This window comes from Lepidochelys olivacea, assembly GCF_965140295.1.
Source record: "Lepidochelys olivacea isolate rLepOli2 genome assembly, chromosome: 1".
NCBI classification, from domain to species: Eukaryota; Metazoa; Chordata; order Testudines; family Cheloniidae; genus Lepidochelys; species Lepidochelys olivacea.
In genome coordinates this window covers 323,147,848-323,165,354 of record NC_140411.1, presented here as the reverse complement: position 1 = coordinate 323,165,354, position 17,507 = coordinate 323,147,848, and the positions used below count along the sequence as shown (strand labels likewise).

The 17,507-nt window shown below is 46.8% G+C and overlaps 1 protein-coding gene across 4 annotated transcripts in view; it reads right to left on the bottom strand.

The window, feature by feature from the left end:
- The window catches only part of CERK (ceramide kinase), a 74,813-nt gene extending 66,616 nt beyond the window's left edge, over positions 1-8,197 (bottom strand). For 2 of the 4 annotated variants that reach the window (XM_084640363.1, XM_084640364.1), the window contains exon 1: positions 7,398-7,859. In XM_084640363.1, coding sequence (XP_084496489.1) covers positions 7,398-7,539 — 142 coding nt within the window. In that variant the 5' untranslated portion in view covers positions 7,540-7,859. Of the gene's footprint in view, positions 1-7,397; positions 7,860-7,896 lie in introns of those variants that run through there. The other 2 variants (XM_084640365.1, XM_084640362.1) reach the window with 2 other exon arrangements.
- Positions 8,198-17,507: the final 9,310 nt, after the last annotated feature.

The window sequence follows — 17,507 nt, the reverse complement described above, 5'->3', positions numbered from 1 at the left end:
GCCAGTTCAAAAGCAGCCCCACTCTAACCTATGCATCAGCTAACTACTAAGGGTATATCTACACAGCAATATGAGCCCAGGCTCAAGCCTACCTCCCCTTTTAGCCACACACCAATTGTACTAACCTAGGGCTCGGACCTAGGGTCCAAGATCCTGCAGGGCTGGAGAGTCCAAGCCTGTGTTAAGCTAGGACCAAAGGTCCAAGCCCTACTGCTTTCCTGTGTGCGTGCAGCACTGGCAGTCTTCTGCATATATCCCAGAATTCCTGGTGGAAGAAGAGCAATGCTACTGGTAGCAAGCACAGAGGCCAGACCTACCGTTATTGCCTGGCTGAGTGCACTCCCCCTTCCTACTCCTGCTGCTCCTCACTGCTGCATGGAGCTTGCCTGGAGCAGGGAGCAAAGTTGACAGGCAGGAGGCAGCTGCCAGGATGTTGGGAGGTTGCAGAGCTGAGCCTGGAGCTCTGCCCCTCCCCCGCCCTGCAGGGCAGCCCTTTAGTCCCTGCTCCACTCTCTGTCCCTTGGTCCCCACTATGCCCGCCCGCTCCTCCCAGGGCTGCATGTGCAGATTCACCCAGGCAGCATGCACTGTGAGGGCAGTGAGTGGGAGCCAGCCCTAAAACTTCCCCACTGCCTCCCGAGGATTCCTTATTTCTGCCTCCAGGGGTGCAGCAAGGGTAGGGATAAGAGATCCTGGGGGGTGCTGAAGCACACTGCACCACAAGCCTCGAGGATGCACTTCACTGGCTCTGCAGCTGGCAGCAGCCAGGCTGGGGTGTGTGTCTGTTTTTACTCTGAAACCTACATTTTATGTTAAGCTTCAACAAAAACAAAAAGCCAGACAACAATAAAATGAAAACCAACCAACCAAAGACACCTTCATTGATCATCCCATTTTAAAAATTAAGAATTGCAAAATTCCATTTTAATAGTCTGACAGCCCTGGAGATTGATGGCCTAATTATCCTCAGAATAGGTGCATATGCGCATGTTCCTGCCCATGTGACTCAGCCTAGAGATGGAGAGCCCAATTCTCAAATTAGATGGTAGTTCATTATAAAGACTTCCCAAACTTACTCCTGAGGGAATTCTGTGCCAAAAAATAAAAATTCTGCAAACTTATTTGTCAATAAATAAATGTAGAGGCTCCAGCATGGCAGTGGGGAGCACAGGCCACTGGCTGTATGGAAGTGGGAGAAAATGCATGGAAGTGGAAGGGGGAGGGGCAGAACGCAGCACACTCGGGGAAGAGGCGGGGGAGGAGCTTGACTGATGGCGGAGCCTGCCTTGCTTCTGCCCCCACAGAAGAGATCAGGGGAGGCGGTGGGGTGAAGAAGAGCAGGCCAGGTTGGACCCCTTTGGACCGTGGACCTGGTGCCATGGTAAATCCGGTACTGATTAAGTCTGATACACTTTGCCGGACACCTTCTTTGAAATTGATTCTTTTCCTAAGAATTTATAATAAATCCTCAGTCCTGCAATTAAAGCCAAGTTTACATTAGAAATTTGTTAAATGTTGACATGTCAGACGTTTACATGAGCAAACATGGAACTGGTAACAATAAAATTCTTAGTGTGCAACAGACTGATTATGCAGATAGTTCTTAATTAGGACATTTAAAGGGACACTTACAAAACAAAAAATGTATCTTAGATACACAGCTGATACCCGAAAAATATTACTCACCATTTAAACCTATTTCAAGGGTAAAGTTTACATTGAGTGCAGCCTGGTTTGTACTGAGGCATACCATTTTTGCAGAGGATTAGTTTGTATTCCATAATCTGTCATTGCATCTACACAAAAACTAATTAAAATTCAAATCAAAATATTTATATTAACACAAGAGTTAAGAGTAAACATAGTTAAGTAAGAGTAAATGTAAAGTTAGCCAATACTATGAGTGCACAAAATAGTGGGAAATGTATGTACAGCAGGAGTGGGCAACATGAAGCCCACAGGCCTAATGCGGCCCATCAGAGTAATCTGCTGGCGGGCCGCGAGACAATATTTACATTGACAGTCCACAAGCATGGCAACCCGCAGTTCTCAGTAGCTGTGGTTGACATACAGTGTATAATTTGAAAGAACGAGGAGTACTTGTGGCTCCTTAGAGACTAACAAATTTATTTGAGCATAAGCTTTCATGGGCTAAAGCCCACTTCACCAGATGCATGCAGTAAAAAATACATACGAAGATAGATAGATAGATATACAGAGAGAGAGAACATGAAAAAATGGGGGTTGCCATACCAACTCTTAACAAGACCAATCGATTAAGGAGGGCTATTATCAGCAGGAGAAAAAAACTTTTGTAGTGATAATCAGGATGGCCCATTTCAAACAGTTGACAAGAAGGTGTGAGTAACAGTAGGGGGAAAATTAGCATGGGGAAATAGTTTTTAGTTAGTGTAATGACTCATCCACTCCCAGTCTTTATTCAAGACTAATTTAATGGTGTCCAGTTTGCAGATTCATTCCAGTTTTCCTGTTTCTCATTGGAGTCTGTTTTTGAAGAGTTTTTGTTGAATAATTGCGACTTTTAGGTCTGAAATTGAGTGTCCAGGGAGGTCGAAGTGATCCCTAACTGGTTTTTGAATGTTATAATTCTTGACGTCTGATTTGTGTCCATTTCTTCTTTTAGGTAGAGACTGACCAGTTGGACCAATGTACATGGCAGAGGGACATTGTTGGCACATGATGGCATATATCACATTAGTAGATGTGCAGGTGAATGAGTCTCTGATAGTGTGGCTGATGTGATTAGGTCCTATGACGGTGTCCCCTGAATAGATATGTGGACTCAGTTGGCAACGGGCTTTGTTGCAAGGATGGGTTCCTGGGTTCATGTTTTTGTTGTGTGGCATGTGGTTGCTGGTGAGTATTTGCTTCAGGATGGGGGGCTGTCTGTAAGCAAGGACTGGCCTGTCTCCCAAGATCTGAGAGAGTGAGAGGTTGTTCTTCAGGATAGGTTGTAGATCCTTGATGATGCGTTGGAGAGGTTTTAGTTGGGGGCTGAAGGTGACAGCTAGTGGTGTTCTGTTACTTTCTTTGTTGGGCCTGTCCTGTAGTAGGTGACTTCTGGGTAGTCTTCTGGCTCTGTCAATCTGTTTCTTCACCTCAGCAAGTGGGTATTGTAGTTGTAAGAATGCTTGATAGAGATCTTGTAGGTGTTTGTCTCTGTCTGAGGGGTTGGAGCAAATGCGGTTGTATCTTAGAGCTTGGCTGTAGACAATGGATCGTGCAGTGTGGTCTGGATGGAAGCTGGAGGCATGTAGGCGAGTATAGGGTGGCGTTTATGTGACCATGGCTTATCAGCACCGTTGTGTCCAGGAAGTGGATCTCTTGTGTGGACTGATCCAGGCTGAGGTTGATGGTGGAATGGAAATTGTTGAAATCATGGTGGAATTCCTCAAGGGCTTCTTGTCCATGGGTCCAGATGATGAAGATGTCATCAAAGTAGAGTTGGGGTATTAGGGGACGAGAGCTAAGGAAGCGTTGTTCTAAGTCAGACATAAAAATGTTGGCATACTGTGGGGCCATGGGGGTACCCATAGCAGTGCTGCTGACTTGAAGGTATACACTGTCCCCAAATGTGAAATAGTTGTGGGTGAGGACAAGGTCACAAAGGTCAGCCACTAGGTTTGCCATGACATTATCAGGGATACTGTCATAAATATAAAGGGAAGGGTAAACCCCTTTGAAATCCCTCCTGGCCAGGGGAAAGCTCCTCTCACCTGTAAAGGGTTAAGAAGCTAAAGGTAACCTTGCTGGCACCTGACCAAAATGACCAATGAGGAGACAAGATACTTTCAAAAGCTGGGAGGAGGGAGAGAAACAAAGGGTCTGTGTCTGTCTGTAGTCGTCTTGGCCGGGGATAGACCAGGAATGGAGTCTTAGGACTTTTAGTAAGTAATCTAGCTAGGTATGTGTTAGATTATGATTTCTTTAAATGGCTGAGAAAAGAATTGTGCTGAATAGAATAACTATTTCTGTCTGTGTATCTTTTTTGTAACTTAAGGTTTTGCCTAGAGGGGTTCTCTATGTTTTTGAATCTAATTACCCTGTAATATATCTACCATCCTGATTTTACAGGGGGGATTTCTTTATTTCTATTTACTTCTATTTTTTATTAAAAGTCTTCTTGTAAAACACTGACTGCTTTTTCATTGTTCTCAGATCCAAGGGTTTGGGTCTGTGGTCACCTATGCAAATTGGTGAGGCTTTTTATCCAACATTTCCCAGGAAAGGGGGGGTGCAAGTGTTGGGAGGATTGTTCATTGTTCTTAAGATCCAAGGGTTTGGGTCTGTGGTCACCTATGCAAATTGGTGAGGCTTTTTACCAAACCTTGTCCAGGAAGTGGGGTGCAAGGTTTTGGGAAGTATTTTGGGGGGAAAGACGCGTCCAAACAGCTCTTCCCCAGTAACCAGTATTAGTTTGGTGGTGGTAGCGGCCAGTCCAAGGACAACGGGGGGAATATTTTGTACCTTGGGGAAGTTTTGACCTAAGCTGGTAAAGATAAGCTTAGGAGGTTTTTTCATGCAGGTCCCCACATCTGTACCCTAGAGTTCAGAGTGGGGGAGGAACCTTGACAGATACTGTTTCTGATGGCTTGTAATCCATCTTTGCGTGGCATGTTGGTGGAGAGGGCTTCTACATCCATAGTTGCCAGGATGATGTTCCCTAGAAGATCTCCACCTCCCAGAGGAGCGGCGCTCCCACGGTGCCCCAGTAAAGGTCACGGACTGTGAATTTTTGTTTATTGCCCATGACTTGTTCTAAAAATACCCATGACTAAATTGTAGCCTTACTATTTAAGTAAGCACACTATTTAAAATTTAATAGAAAATTTGATATCATTCATATGCAGGAAGTTTCCAAAAGATAAACTCCATTATTTCTAATACCAAATTTCCTCAAATTTGTCAGACATTTCTCTTCCAGTGAGTTGAATACGTATCCCAAGTTTGAAGTTAAGCTTTTTTACATACAAATAGATACACTATCAATTTTCTAACTATGTTAATAACTTCCCTTATCTCACAGTGATATCTCATATGACCTAGGAGACTTCACAAGACTTGGCAAAAGAAGTTTCACTTTTCAGCTGAGGGATCATGCAACAGCTCAAAGGATAAACTTATCTGGAAGGCAATAAGTGCCCAAAGCTATAGTGGCTTAACATTAAAGTGCTTCCTCGACCATAATGAAATCAGCTAACAAACAAAAAGGAAAGGAATGTTTTCATCACTGTTTTGAAGCAACAGTTATTCTACTATATCCAGGTGCAATTAATTTGAATATGAAACAGAAAAACAACTATTTACTAAAACAATACTTAAGGCTTTGATGTTTTCAGAAAATAGTGTAAACATATTAGCCTGTGTTTTTGTACTCCAGCTAGACTGGCATGTGTTCTTGTGGTAGACAGAAAGAGTCAACATTCATACAAAGGATGCTCAAATCATATGGTCTGAAAAGTGTACTTACTTGCAGTTACAAGCCCTAGGATTACTTTAACTGACTAATTTAAGACCCATTTCTTTCCATGTCAAGGAGTATACATTGGCTAAGCAGTTGGTGTGTTGTGACTGCTGATTATACTAAACACGATAGTTCCACTTGTTATCTTGTCCTTCCACATTTTCTCCTTCTCACACTTACCCGTTACCATGAAGCCAAAGAATATTTGTATAGGCACAGTGGTATCTGCACTGATATACGAGCAAGATTTAGTCCCAAGACTTAAAGTAGCACCGGCATAACAAGGCCTTGACCCTCAGTTATCCTGTGGTAGTAATTTAGAGGCCTCCTAACACCATGCAACTACAACCTTTACTCTTAAGAGGAACGCTGAGAAATGCTGGAATTATTAAGCAGTCAGTTCTGCAAACACACTGCAAGTTTCAATTTCAATTGCAAACACACTATTTCACAGATGCAGTTTTTCTGGAATCTCAAATGGCACATCCATTACATGATAAAAGTACTAAATTACATTGTGGCTTGAATATTTTAATAAATATTCTTGTTTTAGATCTGCTCATTGCTGTAACATATTCCAGCTAAAACCCCTAACTCCAATGGCTCTCCAAGTGACTAAAAGCCACCTACAAGATCCTCAAAATGAGTACTTTTTCTAGCTATTACTAATTTATGTTTAGTGCGCAGAAAGAGGACTATGCACACTTGGCTTTATATCTGCTGACAAGCTCTTCGGGCTGGGGTGGGGGAGAAACCACTTCTTAGTGTCTTGTCAAATCATTATGAGCTTGTCAATGTGGTCCAAAGTCTATGCATGCAGCCTTTCCCATACTTATGAAGAAACTTAGTGAATGAACCCAGGAGCAGAAGTTTGCAAAGCTGTTTTCCTACTATTAATTCTCACCAGCTGTTTAATTTATTTTAAACGCTGGACCCCACAGTCTTGCCCTAAATATATGGCTTTAAGAAAAAGTTGCTGATGGTGTGTAAACTAATCTGTATTGCACACATTTTTAAAATTTATTTTGCAGCAACACTCGAGAAGCCTCTAGTAAATACTACACCAAATATACTACAGTAGGCTAAACACCACCACAAAGAATCAGAACCCTCTGGGACAAGAGGAACATTTCTCAACCCCATTCTGGACCCAAAACGAGAGAAGAAAGAGCAGGAACCTTTGGAACTTTACGCCCTTTAGGAGAAGGCAGACCTGTGCGCAACAGCTTGCACTATTAACTGGTCTGTCCCTTTTCGTAAGAGCTGGTTGGACATAGGAAGGTGGTGCCTTATCTTTACAGTATGTGTGTTACCTCCCACACACATTTCAGTGATACATGTGCCAAGGGCACAAGCAGACAAGAACAGGAACAGGTGCACTCTATGACAACCTCCAGAGCCGCTCCAACCTCCCCCACACACTGTACAACCCCTCACATCTCAAAGCCCCTCCAAACCCGCACTACTGCCAGAGCCCCTCCAGTGTCCCCCACTATAACCCCAATCCCAGAGCCCCTCCAACCCCACATTATCCAACCCCCCACTACTGCCAGAGCCCCTCCAGTGTCCCCCACTATAACCCCAATCCCAGAGCCCCTCCAACCCCACATTATCCAACCCCCCACTACTGCCAGAGCCCCTCCAGTGTACCCCACTATAACCCCACTCCCAGAGCCCCTCAAAACCCCACACTATACAACGCTGCACCTGCCAGAGCCTCTCCAGGGTCCCCCACTATACCCTCACCCCCTCCATTCTCCGCCCCAAGGACACCACCCCCCATGGCCGTTCAGTCCCCCGCACCTGCCAGAGCCCCTGCAGTCTGCCCCGCACTATACCCTACCCCCAGAACCCCTCCAAGCCCGCCCTGTACAACCCCCAGCCCCTCCTCCCGCCAGGCCCCATCACTCACCGCCGTCCCGGCCCCGGGGCGGCTGCGGGTCCCGCCAGGACAGCAGCCCCGGCTCCCACTCTAACGTGACCTCCCAGGCGCGCTGCCCGAAGGCCAACGAGGAGACGAGCCGGGGCCGCCGGCCGCCCGCGGGCTGCTCCATGGGCGCTCAGGGCCAGAGCACGCCTGCCCCGCGACGCATAGCCCGGGCCTAAGGGGCCGCCCAGCTCCTGGGCACCGGGATGGCGGCAGCCGGCAGCTAACGGGGCCCGGCCTCACCGCTATCCGGCTATTGCCTAGCGTAGGAGGACGAGAGCGTCAGCACGTATGGAAATCACCGCCGAGGGTGGAGCCTCGCCGTCTCTCTGCTGGCGGCGGCGAAGATACGGGCCCGGGTGCAAAGCTGCTAAGCGGCGCTGGGGCCAAGGGCCGCGACGCGCGATCCCCGTTGTGGCCAAGCGTCAGGCCGAGCCCGTGAGCCCTCCACCCCCTGCAGCCCAGCGCCGCCCGGGGCTCTCACAGCGTCGGGCCGAGCCCGTGTGTCCTCCGCCCCCTTCCTTCCATCGCCGCCCGGGGCTCTCACAGCGTCGGGCCGAGCCCGTGTGTCCTCCGCCCCCTTCCTTCCATCGCCGCCCGGGGCTCTCACAGCGTCGGGCCGAGCCCGTGTGTCCTCCGCCCCCTTCCTTCCATCGCCGCCCGGGGCTCTCACAGCGTCGGGCCGTCCCCGTGTGCCCTCCGCAGCCCAGCGCCGCCCGGGGCTCTCACAGCGTCGGGCCGAGCCCGTGTGTCCTCCGCCCCCTTCCTTCCATCGCCGCCCGGGGCTCTCACAGCGTCGGGCCGTCCCCGTGAGCCCTCCGCCCTCTGCAGCCCAGCGCCGCCCGGGGCTCTCACAGCGTCAGGCTGTGCCCGTGTGACCCCTGCTGCCCAGCGCCGTCCTGGTCTCTGACAGCATCGGGCCTTGCCCGTGAGTCCTCTGCCCCCTGACGCCCAGCGCCACCCTGGTCTCTCACAGCGTCAGGCCGTGCCCATGTGCCCCCTGCTTCCCAGCGCTGCCCGGGGCTCTCACAGCGTCAGGCCGTGCCCATGTGCCCTCTGCCCCCTGCCTCCCAGCTCCACCCTGGTCTCTCACAGCGTCAGGCCGTGCCCATGTGCCCTCTGCCTCCCAGCGCCACCCTGGGCTCTCACAGCGTCAGGCCGTGCCCATGTGCCCTCTGCCCCCTGCCGCCCAGCGCCACCCTGGGCTCTCACAGCGTCAGGCCGTGCCCATGTGCCCTCTGCCCCCTGCCGCCCAGCGCCACCCTGGTCTCTCACAGCGTCAGGCCGTGCCCATGTGCCCTCTGCCCCCTGCCGCCCAGCGCCACCCTGGTCTCTCACAGCGTCAGGCCGTGCCCATGTGCTCTCTGCCCCCTGCCTCCCAGCGCTGCCCGGGGCTCTCACAGCGTCAGGCCGTGCCCATGTGCCCTCTGCCGCCCAGCGCCACCCTGGTCTCTCACAGCGTCAGGCCGTGCCCATGTGCCCTCTGCCCCCTGCCTCCCAGCGCTGCCCGGGGCTCTCACAGCATCAGGCTGTGCCCATGTGACCCCTGCCGCCCAGTGCCGCCCTGGTCTCTCACAGCATCAGGCCGTTCCCGTGAGCCCGCTGACCCCTTCCGCCCAGTGCCACCCGGGGCTCTCACAGCGTCAGGCCGTGCCCATATGTCCTCTGCCCCTCTGCAGCCTAGTGCCGCCTCAGACTCTCATGGTGTTAGGTCTTGCTCAGGGGCCCAGGGATTTCTCTACACCCCGTTAATTTCCCCAACACCGCCACAGCGGTCAACCAGTTGTACTCAGTGTTGTCAATTTAGTCATTGGTTGGAAATTTCAACTGAAATGAAAGAAAAGGAGGACTTGCGGCACCTTAGAGACTAACCAATTTATTTGAGCATAAGCTTTCATGAGCTACAGCTCACTTCATCGGATGCATCTGATGAAGTGAGCTGTAGCTCACGAAAGCTTATGCTCAAATAAATTGGTTAGTCTCTAAGGTGCCACAAGTCCTCCTTTTCTTTTTGTGAATACAGACTAACACGGCTGTTACTCTGAAACTGAAATGAAAACATTAATACACACTTTAAAAGCACCCTCTACACCATTGCAGCACAATACCTCTGAGGTCCCTCATAGCATCAAATCATGCCCAGTGTACTATGCCCATGTGCTCTCTGCACCATTGCAATCTAGTATTTGTTAGGTCTCTTCAACTAGCTCTCCTATCTTGTACCCTTAAATGCCCATGCATAGTATCACCTAGTGCCAAACTGGGTCCAACTCTGCATGTGAGGGGAAGAGCCAATGAAGTAATTGTTGGGAGAAAGATGCAGTAAATGAGCCTCGCACAGTGCTGTGAGCAGATGCCTTTCCCAATCTCTCATAAAACACAGTCCACTCACTGTCCAGAGTTAGAGATTCTACCCCTTCTGGCTTCATAAACAAAGTAATAAACCCTTAAGTTCTCCCCCGGCTTGTATGCTCTTAGGGCTCCTACTTCAGAGCAACCAACAGTCTTCCCTGACCCCCAAGCCGGTGAGGCTTATTTAAACAGCAGAACCCAGTGGATCCTGCTGGGAGAGGGTTAACATCTGCTGACAGGACCAGGTGTGTTACGCAAACATTGCTTGCCTTTTAAACTGTAAAGATTAACTAGAACAACTGAGGGTGCCAGTTTGCCTCTGTATATAGGTCAGTGTTCACAACTGAATTAGTTTATTAACTGTTTCACATCTGAATACTATCTCTTCTAAATCAATTTGCATTTGAAGAGAGCAATAGAAGTGGCTAAACAAGAAAGTGTCTAGTACTTGGCTGCAGACAAGATTATGTAGGCCTTACCAAGCAGTTTGTAAAACTGTGACTTGTGGTCTACAGCAAAGTTGCTGCTCAGGGTGCCTAAGTCCCTGTTTTGCCTCCACTGTGGTTCACAAAACTTCTGCTGAACCCTGTAGGTGCCTAAACTCACCTAGCCCCTATGTTTTTCCAGAGTAAAAGTTCCCTGGGTGCCTGTGTTTCTGCCTCTGGGCACTGCAGCCTCCCCCTAAGCATCCAGGTACCTACCTCCCACCTAAGCCCCAGAGCAATTCACAAATCAGGGGAAGACAGGTATTTGGCTGCCTCATTTATGAGTAGGCCTGCTCAGAGGGAATCTAGCAGGTTAACTCCCATGCAAAATGCAGCTGGAGCTGATGCCCACCTTCTGACTCAGTGGTTAACCTGGTATGTGGGAGATGCAGGTTCAATTCCTTCCACCTCTGCCAGTAGGGGGAAAAGGATCTGAACAGGGATCTCACATTGCTCAGGACAGTGTTTTAATCCTGGAGAGCTATGGGATATTTTCAGGGCAAAAGAGGAGGAGGAACTCCCTCAATCTCTCCTGTTGAAGCTGTTCTGTTGTGGATCACTACTAAGGTAGCCTGTTTCCTCTTGTTTTTTCCTACCCCCCCCCCCAGATGTTCTGGTTTAACTTGGATTTAAACTTGAAGAGTGGTCAGTTTGGATGAGCTATTACCAGCAGGAGAGTGAGTTTGTGTGTGTATGGGGGTGGGGGGGGATGTGAGAAAACCTGGATTTGTGCAGGAAATAGCCCAACTTGATTGTCATGCACATTGTGTAAAGAGTTGTCACTTTGGATGGGCTATCACCAGCAGGAGAGTGAATTTGTGTGGGGGGGTGGAGGGTGAGAAAACCTGGATTTGTGCTGGAAATGGCCCACCTGATGATCACTTTAGATAAGCTATTACCAGCAGGACAGTGGGGTGGGAGGAGGTATTGGTTCATATTCTCTGTGTATATATAAAGTCTGCTGCAGTTTCCACGATATGCATCTGATGAAGTGAGCTGTAGCTCACGAAAGCTTATGCTCTAATAAATTGGTTAGTCTCTAAGGTGCCACAAGTACTCCTTTTCTTTTTGCGAATACAGACTAACACGGCTGTTACTCTGAAACCTGTTACTAAGGAAAGTGTGGTTGAAGCAGGGGGACTATACCTAAGGCATCCCACCTCCCAGCTAGGTGCCCTAATCTCTGGACTACATAGTCATTCCCACTGTCTGGCCCAATGCTTGTTCCACTGTGGATAAATACTAGGGCTATCAATTAAATCACAATTAACTCAAAAAATTGTAGTTTTAATTACACTGTAAACAATAATAGAATACCAATTTAAATTTATTATAAATATTTTGGATGTTTTCCTACATTTTCAAATATATTGATTTCAGTTACAACACAGAATACAGTGTACAGTGCTCATTTTATATTATTTTTATTTCAAATATTTGCACTGTAAAAGATAAACAAAAGAAAAAGTATTTTTCAATTCACCTTATACAAGAACTGTAATGCAATCATGAAAGTGCAATTTACAAATCTAGAATATTTTTTACATAACTGCACTCAAAAACAAAGCAAAACTTTAGAGCCTACAAGTCCAATCAGTCCTAGTTCTTATTCAGCCAATTGTTAAGTCAAACAAGTTTGTTTACATTTAGTGAAGATAATGCTGCCCACTTCTTGGTCACAATGTCACCTGAGAACAGGGGTTTGTATAGCATTGTTGTAGCTGGTGTTACAAGGAGGGACCCCATTTCTGGATTGCTAAGCAGAGCTAACCATTTCCCTGTAACCTGGATTTAGGCACATCTCTCTGAGAGGATACCATCCCTCTGATCAGCATCTCCCTTTGGGTAGCTTAGGTAACTTCTTGCCTAGGGTGCTGACTTTGGTGAATTGTATTTTGAGGTACCTATTCATTGTATAAGGAGCCTTGGCACCTAATTGGCTTTGTGGATCCCAGTGTTGCTCTTCGACTGTGTAGGCACCTACAAGTTAGGTGCTATGATGTTCAGCACTGCAACATCTTAGTCCCTTCCTGGTTCCACCCTGGTGCTGGCTTTCATTGTTTGTACCTGCTAAGTCACATGCAAAGACATCTAAAACGCATACATCCTGTTAATTATCCCCGTAGGCAGAGTGGGAGGGAAACTGCCTACGCACTCATTTTTTTTTTAAGGAGTCACATTATGTGCATATTGAGAACTCCTGGCTTAAAAAGAAACGTTCACCATATTTAAAAGCCTGATTCAATAGAGACGATTTTCACTGTCTTGCTTTAACAACACAATAATAATAAATAGTTGAAAGCTGTTGCATATGCAAGTCAGTAGAGTTACATCAGTAATGAATATGGCCCACATGTTTATCAAATCATTATCCCTCATGTCAAGGTTCCTTCCCCACTCTGACCACTAGGGTTCAGATGTGGGGACCTGCATGAAAACCTCCTAAGCTTACTTTTACCAGCTTAGGTTAAAACTTCCCCAAGGTACAAACTATTTTACCCTTGGACTTCCACTGCCACCACCAAACATCTGACCGGGTTTATTTTATTAGGAAAGAGCCCGTTTGGAAACATCTTTCCCCCCCCAAAAGCCTCCCAACCCTTGCACCCCACTTCCTGGGAAAGGTTTGATAAAAATCCTCACCAATTTGCATAGGTGACCACAGACCCAAACTCTTGGAGCTTAAGAACAATAAAAAATGTATTCAGTTCTTGAAAAGAAGAATTTTAATTGAAGTAACAATAAAAAGAATCACCTCTATAAAATCAGGATGTTAAATAACTTACAAGGGAATTAGATTCAAAACATAGAGAATCCCTCTAGGCAAAACCTTAAGTTACAAAAAGACACACAGACAGGAATATCCATCCTATTCAGCACAGTTTATTTTCTCAGCCATTTAAAGAAATCATAATCTAACATGTATCTAGCTAGATTACTTACTAAATTCTAAGACTCCATTCCTGTTATGTCCCCAGCAAAAGCCTCAGACAGACAGAGAGAGAGAGAGATTTGTTTTCTCCCTCCCCCCAGCTTTTGAAAGTATCTTGTCTCTTCATTTTGGTCAGGTGCCAGCGAGGTTATCCTAGCTTCTTAACCCTTTACAGGTGAAAGGGTTTTTCCTCTGGCCAGGAGGGATTTTAAAGGTGTTTACCCTTCCCTTTATATTTATGACACCTCATTATCTGGGTTTGAGTTGTACAGTCCCCAAAGCATGGTTCCTCATCAGGATGTAAGAGCAGATCAGGGTAAACCAGTTTAATGTAACTATCCCAGAGATCCTAGTTAAGTCCTGACAAAGAAGGGGGAATTCACATTTAGCTGCTGTCAGTGTCTATTTGCTCAAGGCTAGCCACTCTCCTTATATGCTACTGTTAGGCTTCCTTAAATTAGCACACCTTTTAAGAGTATCTTTTAGGTTAATTATCCCTCAGCACTATAAAGCAACAGTATTTTCACTGGTAACAAACAGATATAAGGTTGGTTTACTTATATAACATAATATCAAACTTACAAGAAATAGATTCAAAATAAAGTGACTGCTCTTCCTCATAGAAATGACAGAGTGAATTTTTTGAACATTTGTCAGTAACATACATTGATCTGTAGCTACTCAGAGCTTACAATATAGCAATGAGATGCATAATACAGAGGGAACCCTTTCCCCATGAGCAGCTTACTTGGGTTTATTTTCCCTACTAATTCCCTTTTGCACAGAGTTGCCCTATTATCTAGTCTCTCTCACATGCTTTTCTGAGGCTGGCTCTTTCAATATGGCAGAACCAAAATGCTGCAGCTCTAAAGTGGGTATTTTGTAAGTGACAGCTGCATCTTTCTCTCTTCCAGTAGTAAGTATTTGTATGTTTCCCCCTCGCTGCCTCTCTACTTTCCCTTTCTTATTCCTGAGGTGACAGCATATTCTTACAGTGACTTAACAGACTTGCCTCCAAAGATAAGATTCTTCTGACTGAACTGTTAAGAGAGTGCTCTACAAAAGAAATGTCTATATTTGCAGATGTCCAGTTAATAGAAAATTTGCCAGTAGCTGGCATTCAAGAAATTGTTGGCATTCACCATTGTTCATAGGTTTTCTAGAACCAGTAAAAGTTGTTGCTCTTCACTGTAAATGACTTCTCATGTGCAGCTATTTATGTGGAGCTCTTACTGTAAATAACTTGAATTGAACCAGGAAGTATTGGTCCTGAGTCAAAGACTGTATTTGCTGAGTTGAAAACAATCCATTTGCTTCAGTGGACTGCAGAGAAGTAGCAGCCACTTACACCAGTGGTGAAATTGGCCCCTACAGTCTAAATTAAAGGTCATTTCAAAGGGAGAAAAGTGGGATTTGTGTTGCCCTCTGTTTCTTTATAGTGAAAGACTGAATTTTTTAAAGTTGAGATTTATTCTGATTCATTAAGTCTTGCATTTCCTGATTTTGCTGGAGGTCTCCCTTGGAAGATGCAGAGAAATGGTTTGGGAGTTCTCCGACCTTGAGTGAAGGCCCAGTATGTTTAATTTTTAACAAAGGGAGTTTTTCACCCTACAGTTTAAGGTTTAGTTAAGCAGTTGTTTGTTTTTTAAAGTGTAACAGTCTGAATAAAAATCCCTTCTTCCCCCAGTGAATCAGGTTTCACTTCCTTGGTGTCTGTGATGTCAGTAACACAAGCTCTCCAGCTTTCTAGGAAAAACAAACTAGATGAGACCTGAATATCTAGTGTAAAATTATTCAGAAAACAAATCTTTTGTGAACAAAAAGTGAAAAAAACCAACAGGAAGCTTTACAAGTTTAAAGCAGATAAACACACATGCACAAATGAGTTACAGTCTTAGGTTTCAAAGTGTAATAGAAGCTGTGGTAATATGCAAATTCTCTATGCTGTGCAGGACTAACCTAAACTAAGCATCTTGGGGATCCCTTGCTTATGCTTAGAAATGTTGTCATCTCCAAATTCCAAGCAGCACAGTGATACAGTTCCTTCTGGTCAGGCATTTTTATTCCCTGTCTCCAAACTGATAAAACAAGTGTTGGTGTTTGTCTCCTCTGTGTGTGTGTGTGGGTAGAGGGTGGGGGAGGCAATCAGCAAAGTCTTTGTCCTTTGCAGGGCCGGCTCTAGGCACCAGAAAAACAAGCAGGTGCTTGTAGTGGCATATTTCTAGGGGCGGCATTCTGGCGCCCGCCATGCCGCCCCTAGAAATATGCCCCTGCTGCCCCAGCTCGCCTCCGCTCTGCCTCCGCCTGCTCCCCTGAGCGCACCGCTGCCGCTCCGCTTCTCCCCCCTCCCTCCCAGGCTTGCCGCGCACGAAACAGCTGTTTCATGCTGGAAGCCTGGGAGGGAGGGAGAACCCAAGCGGCCGTGGACTCGGGGGAGGCGGTGGTGGTGGAGCGGAGGTGAGCTGGGGCGGGGAGCGGTTCCTCTACTCCCCCCCTGTTACTTTCTGCGCTTCCCCCCACCCTCGCTCACCTCCACTCTGCCTGCTCCCCTGAATGTGCTGCCTCTCCCTCGCCTGAGAGGGAGGGAGGAGAAGCAGAGCGGCGGCATGTTCAGGGGAGCGGGCGGGGGGGTTGTGGGTGGGGAGCAGCAGGAAGCAATGGCGGAGGGGGGGAAATGCAGCATGCCCGGGGGAGGAGGCGGGGCCAGGGATTTGGGGAAGGGGTGGGGAAGGGGCAGAGTTGGGACGGAGCTGGGGGCACGAAAAAAAAGTGGGGGCGGCCAAAAATGTTTTTGCTTGGGGTGGCAAAAATCCTAGAGCTGGCCCTGGTCCTTAGATGTTCCCCAATGGCTCCTTTGGTTTCAAAGGGCCTTCTTGTATGCAGGCCCAGCACTTTACATTAATTAATGTAGTCATTTCTTGTTTGCTGTGTTACACAATTAGAGAACTTCATGATGCAAACAAATTATCAATGTAACTTCATACCGTGGGCTACAGATGTTATGAATGAGATCAATATATGCAGCAGCCTAACACACAGGTGAGCCAGACTTGTTTCCAGCTATGCATTTGTCAGTGTTCATTGAGACTTAGGGGCCTTGGCATGAGCTGGCACCTGGTCTGCCAGCATCACACTGAGGACTCGCACTACTTTAGCGGGTGCACCAGAAGGCTTTGTGGTGGAACTCCAAGGTAGCTAAGTAGCTGCACCATTCTTTTATAGGGTTCAGCATGTGCTTTCCTCTGTGCCAGCCTGGTTGGTATAGAATGAGGTGGGGCTAAGGCCTTGACTCCTCGTTTTCCATCTCGTTTGGGTAGTTTGCATCACTAGCCAGCTGCAATTGTGCTCAGTCCCTGAGCAGGGCTCAATCTTATTATCCTCATATTATCCCTATCCCCAGATAGGGAAGTGAGGCACACAGTGAAGTGACTTGAACAAGGTCACCAAGCAGGTCCATGGCAGAGCCAATTATGGAACCCAAGTCTTCTGATTCCCATGCCACAGTGCCTGGCTCCCTTGACAGGGGTGCAGTTGGAAGAGAGGTTCCTTCCATCTGCCCCTGCACATTCACATAAGGGCCAGCACAATTTGGATCAATGGAGAGATACAGGTAGGGTTAGTGGTGATATATATCCTGGAATTTAAAGGATAGTCCCAATTTCAAATTCCTAAGTGGCGGACTCACTGTTCACTGTGGACAACTTTTGGCATGGGTGTTTTCCACTCCCAGTTGGCAATTTCAACTTGTTTCTTCTCCTCATGAGAAAGAACACCCTTCTCTAAGTAACCTTCTGGGAAATGTCTGAAATGTATCACTCAAAGCACCTCAGGAAAAGTGGAAGGTGTACACTTGGGCCAAAATTTTCCAAGTACACACGCACCCATCCCATTAAAATTGTGCACCTATATCTGAGGGGAGAATTTTGTCCTTTAATGCTTCTAAAGAGAGAAAACTAATGACAAAAGGTGATAATGTAGAGATAAAAATGCATTTTGACATTAAAATGCTGAATGACATTCTGAACTGATGAGCAAACAATGACCTAAACAGTAAGTGTAACAGCTTTTCAGCTGATGAAAGGGATGACATCATTCTCTCTGAAAATTCTTCAGAGCCATTTTACAGTCTTTTTATGCTTATATTTTAAATATCAATTACAGTAATTATTGGAAACAGTCTGGAAAAACAAATTCTGAAAGCTTGTCAAGAAGGCTTCTACACCTCAGGCCTTTTTTATGCCTTTTTCATTTGAACTGAAAGGTAATTGAGGGAAAGTTATTGACATAGTGGAGGGTCTGGGAATAGATCCAAAAGATAATTTGCTG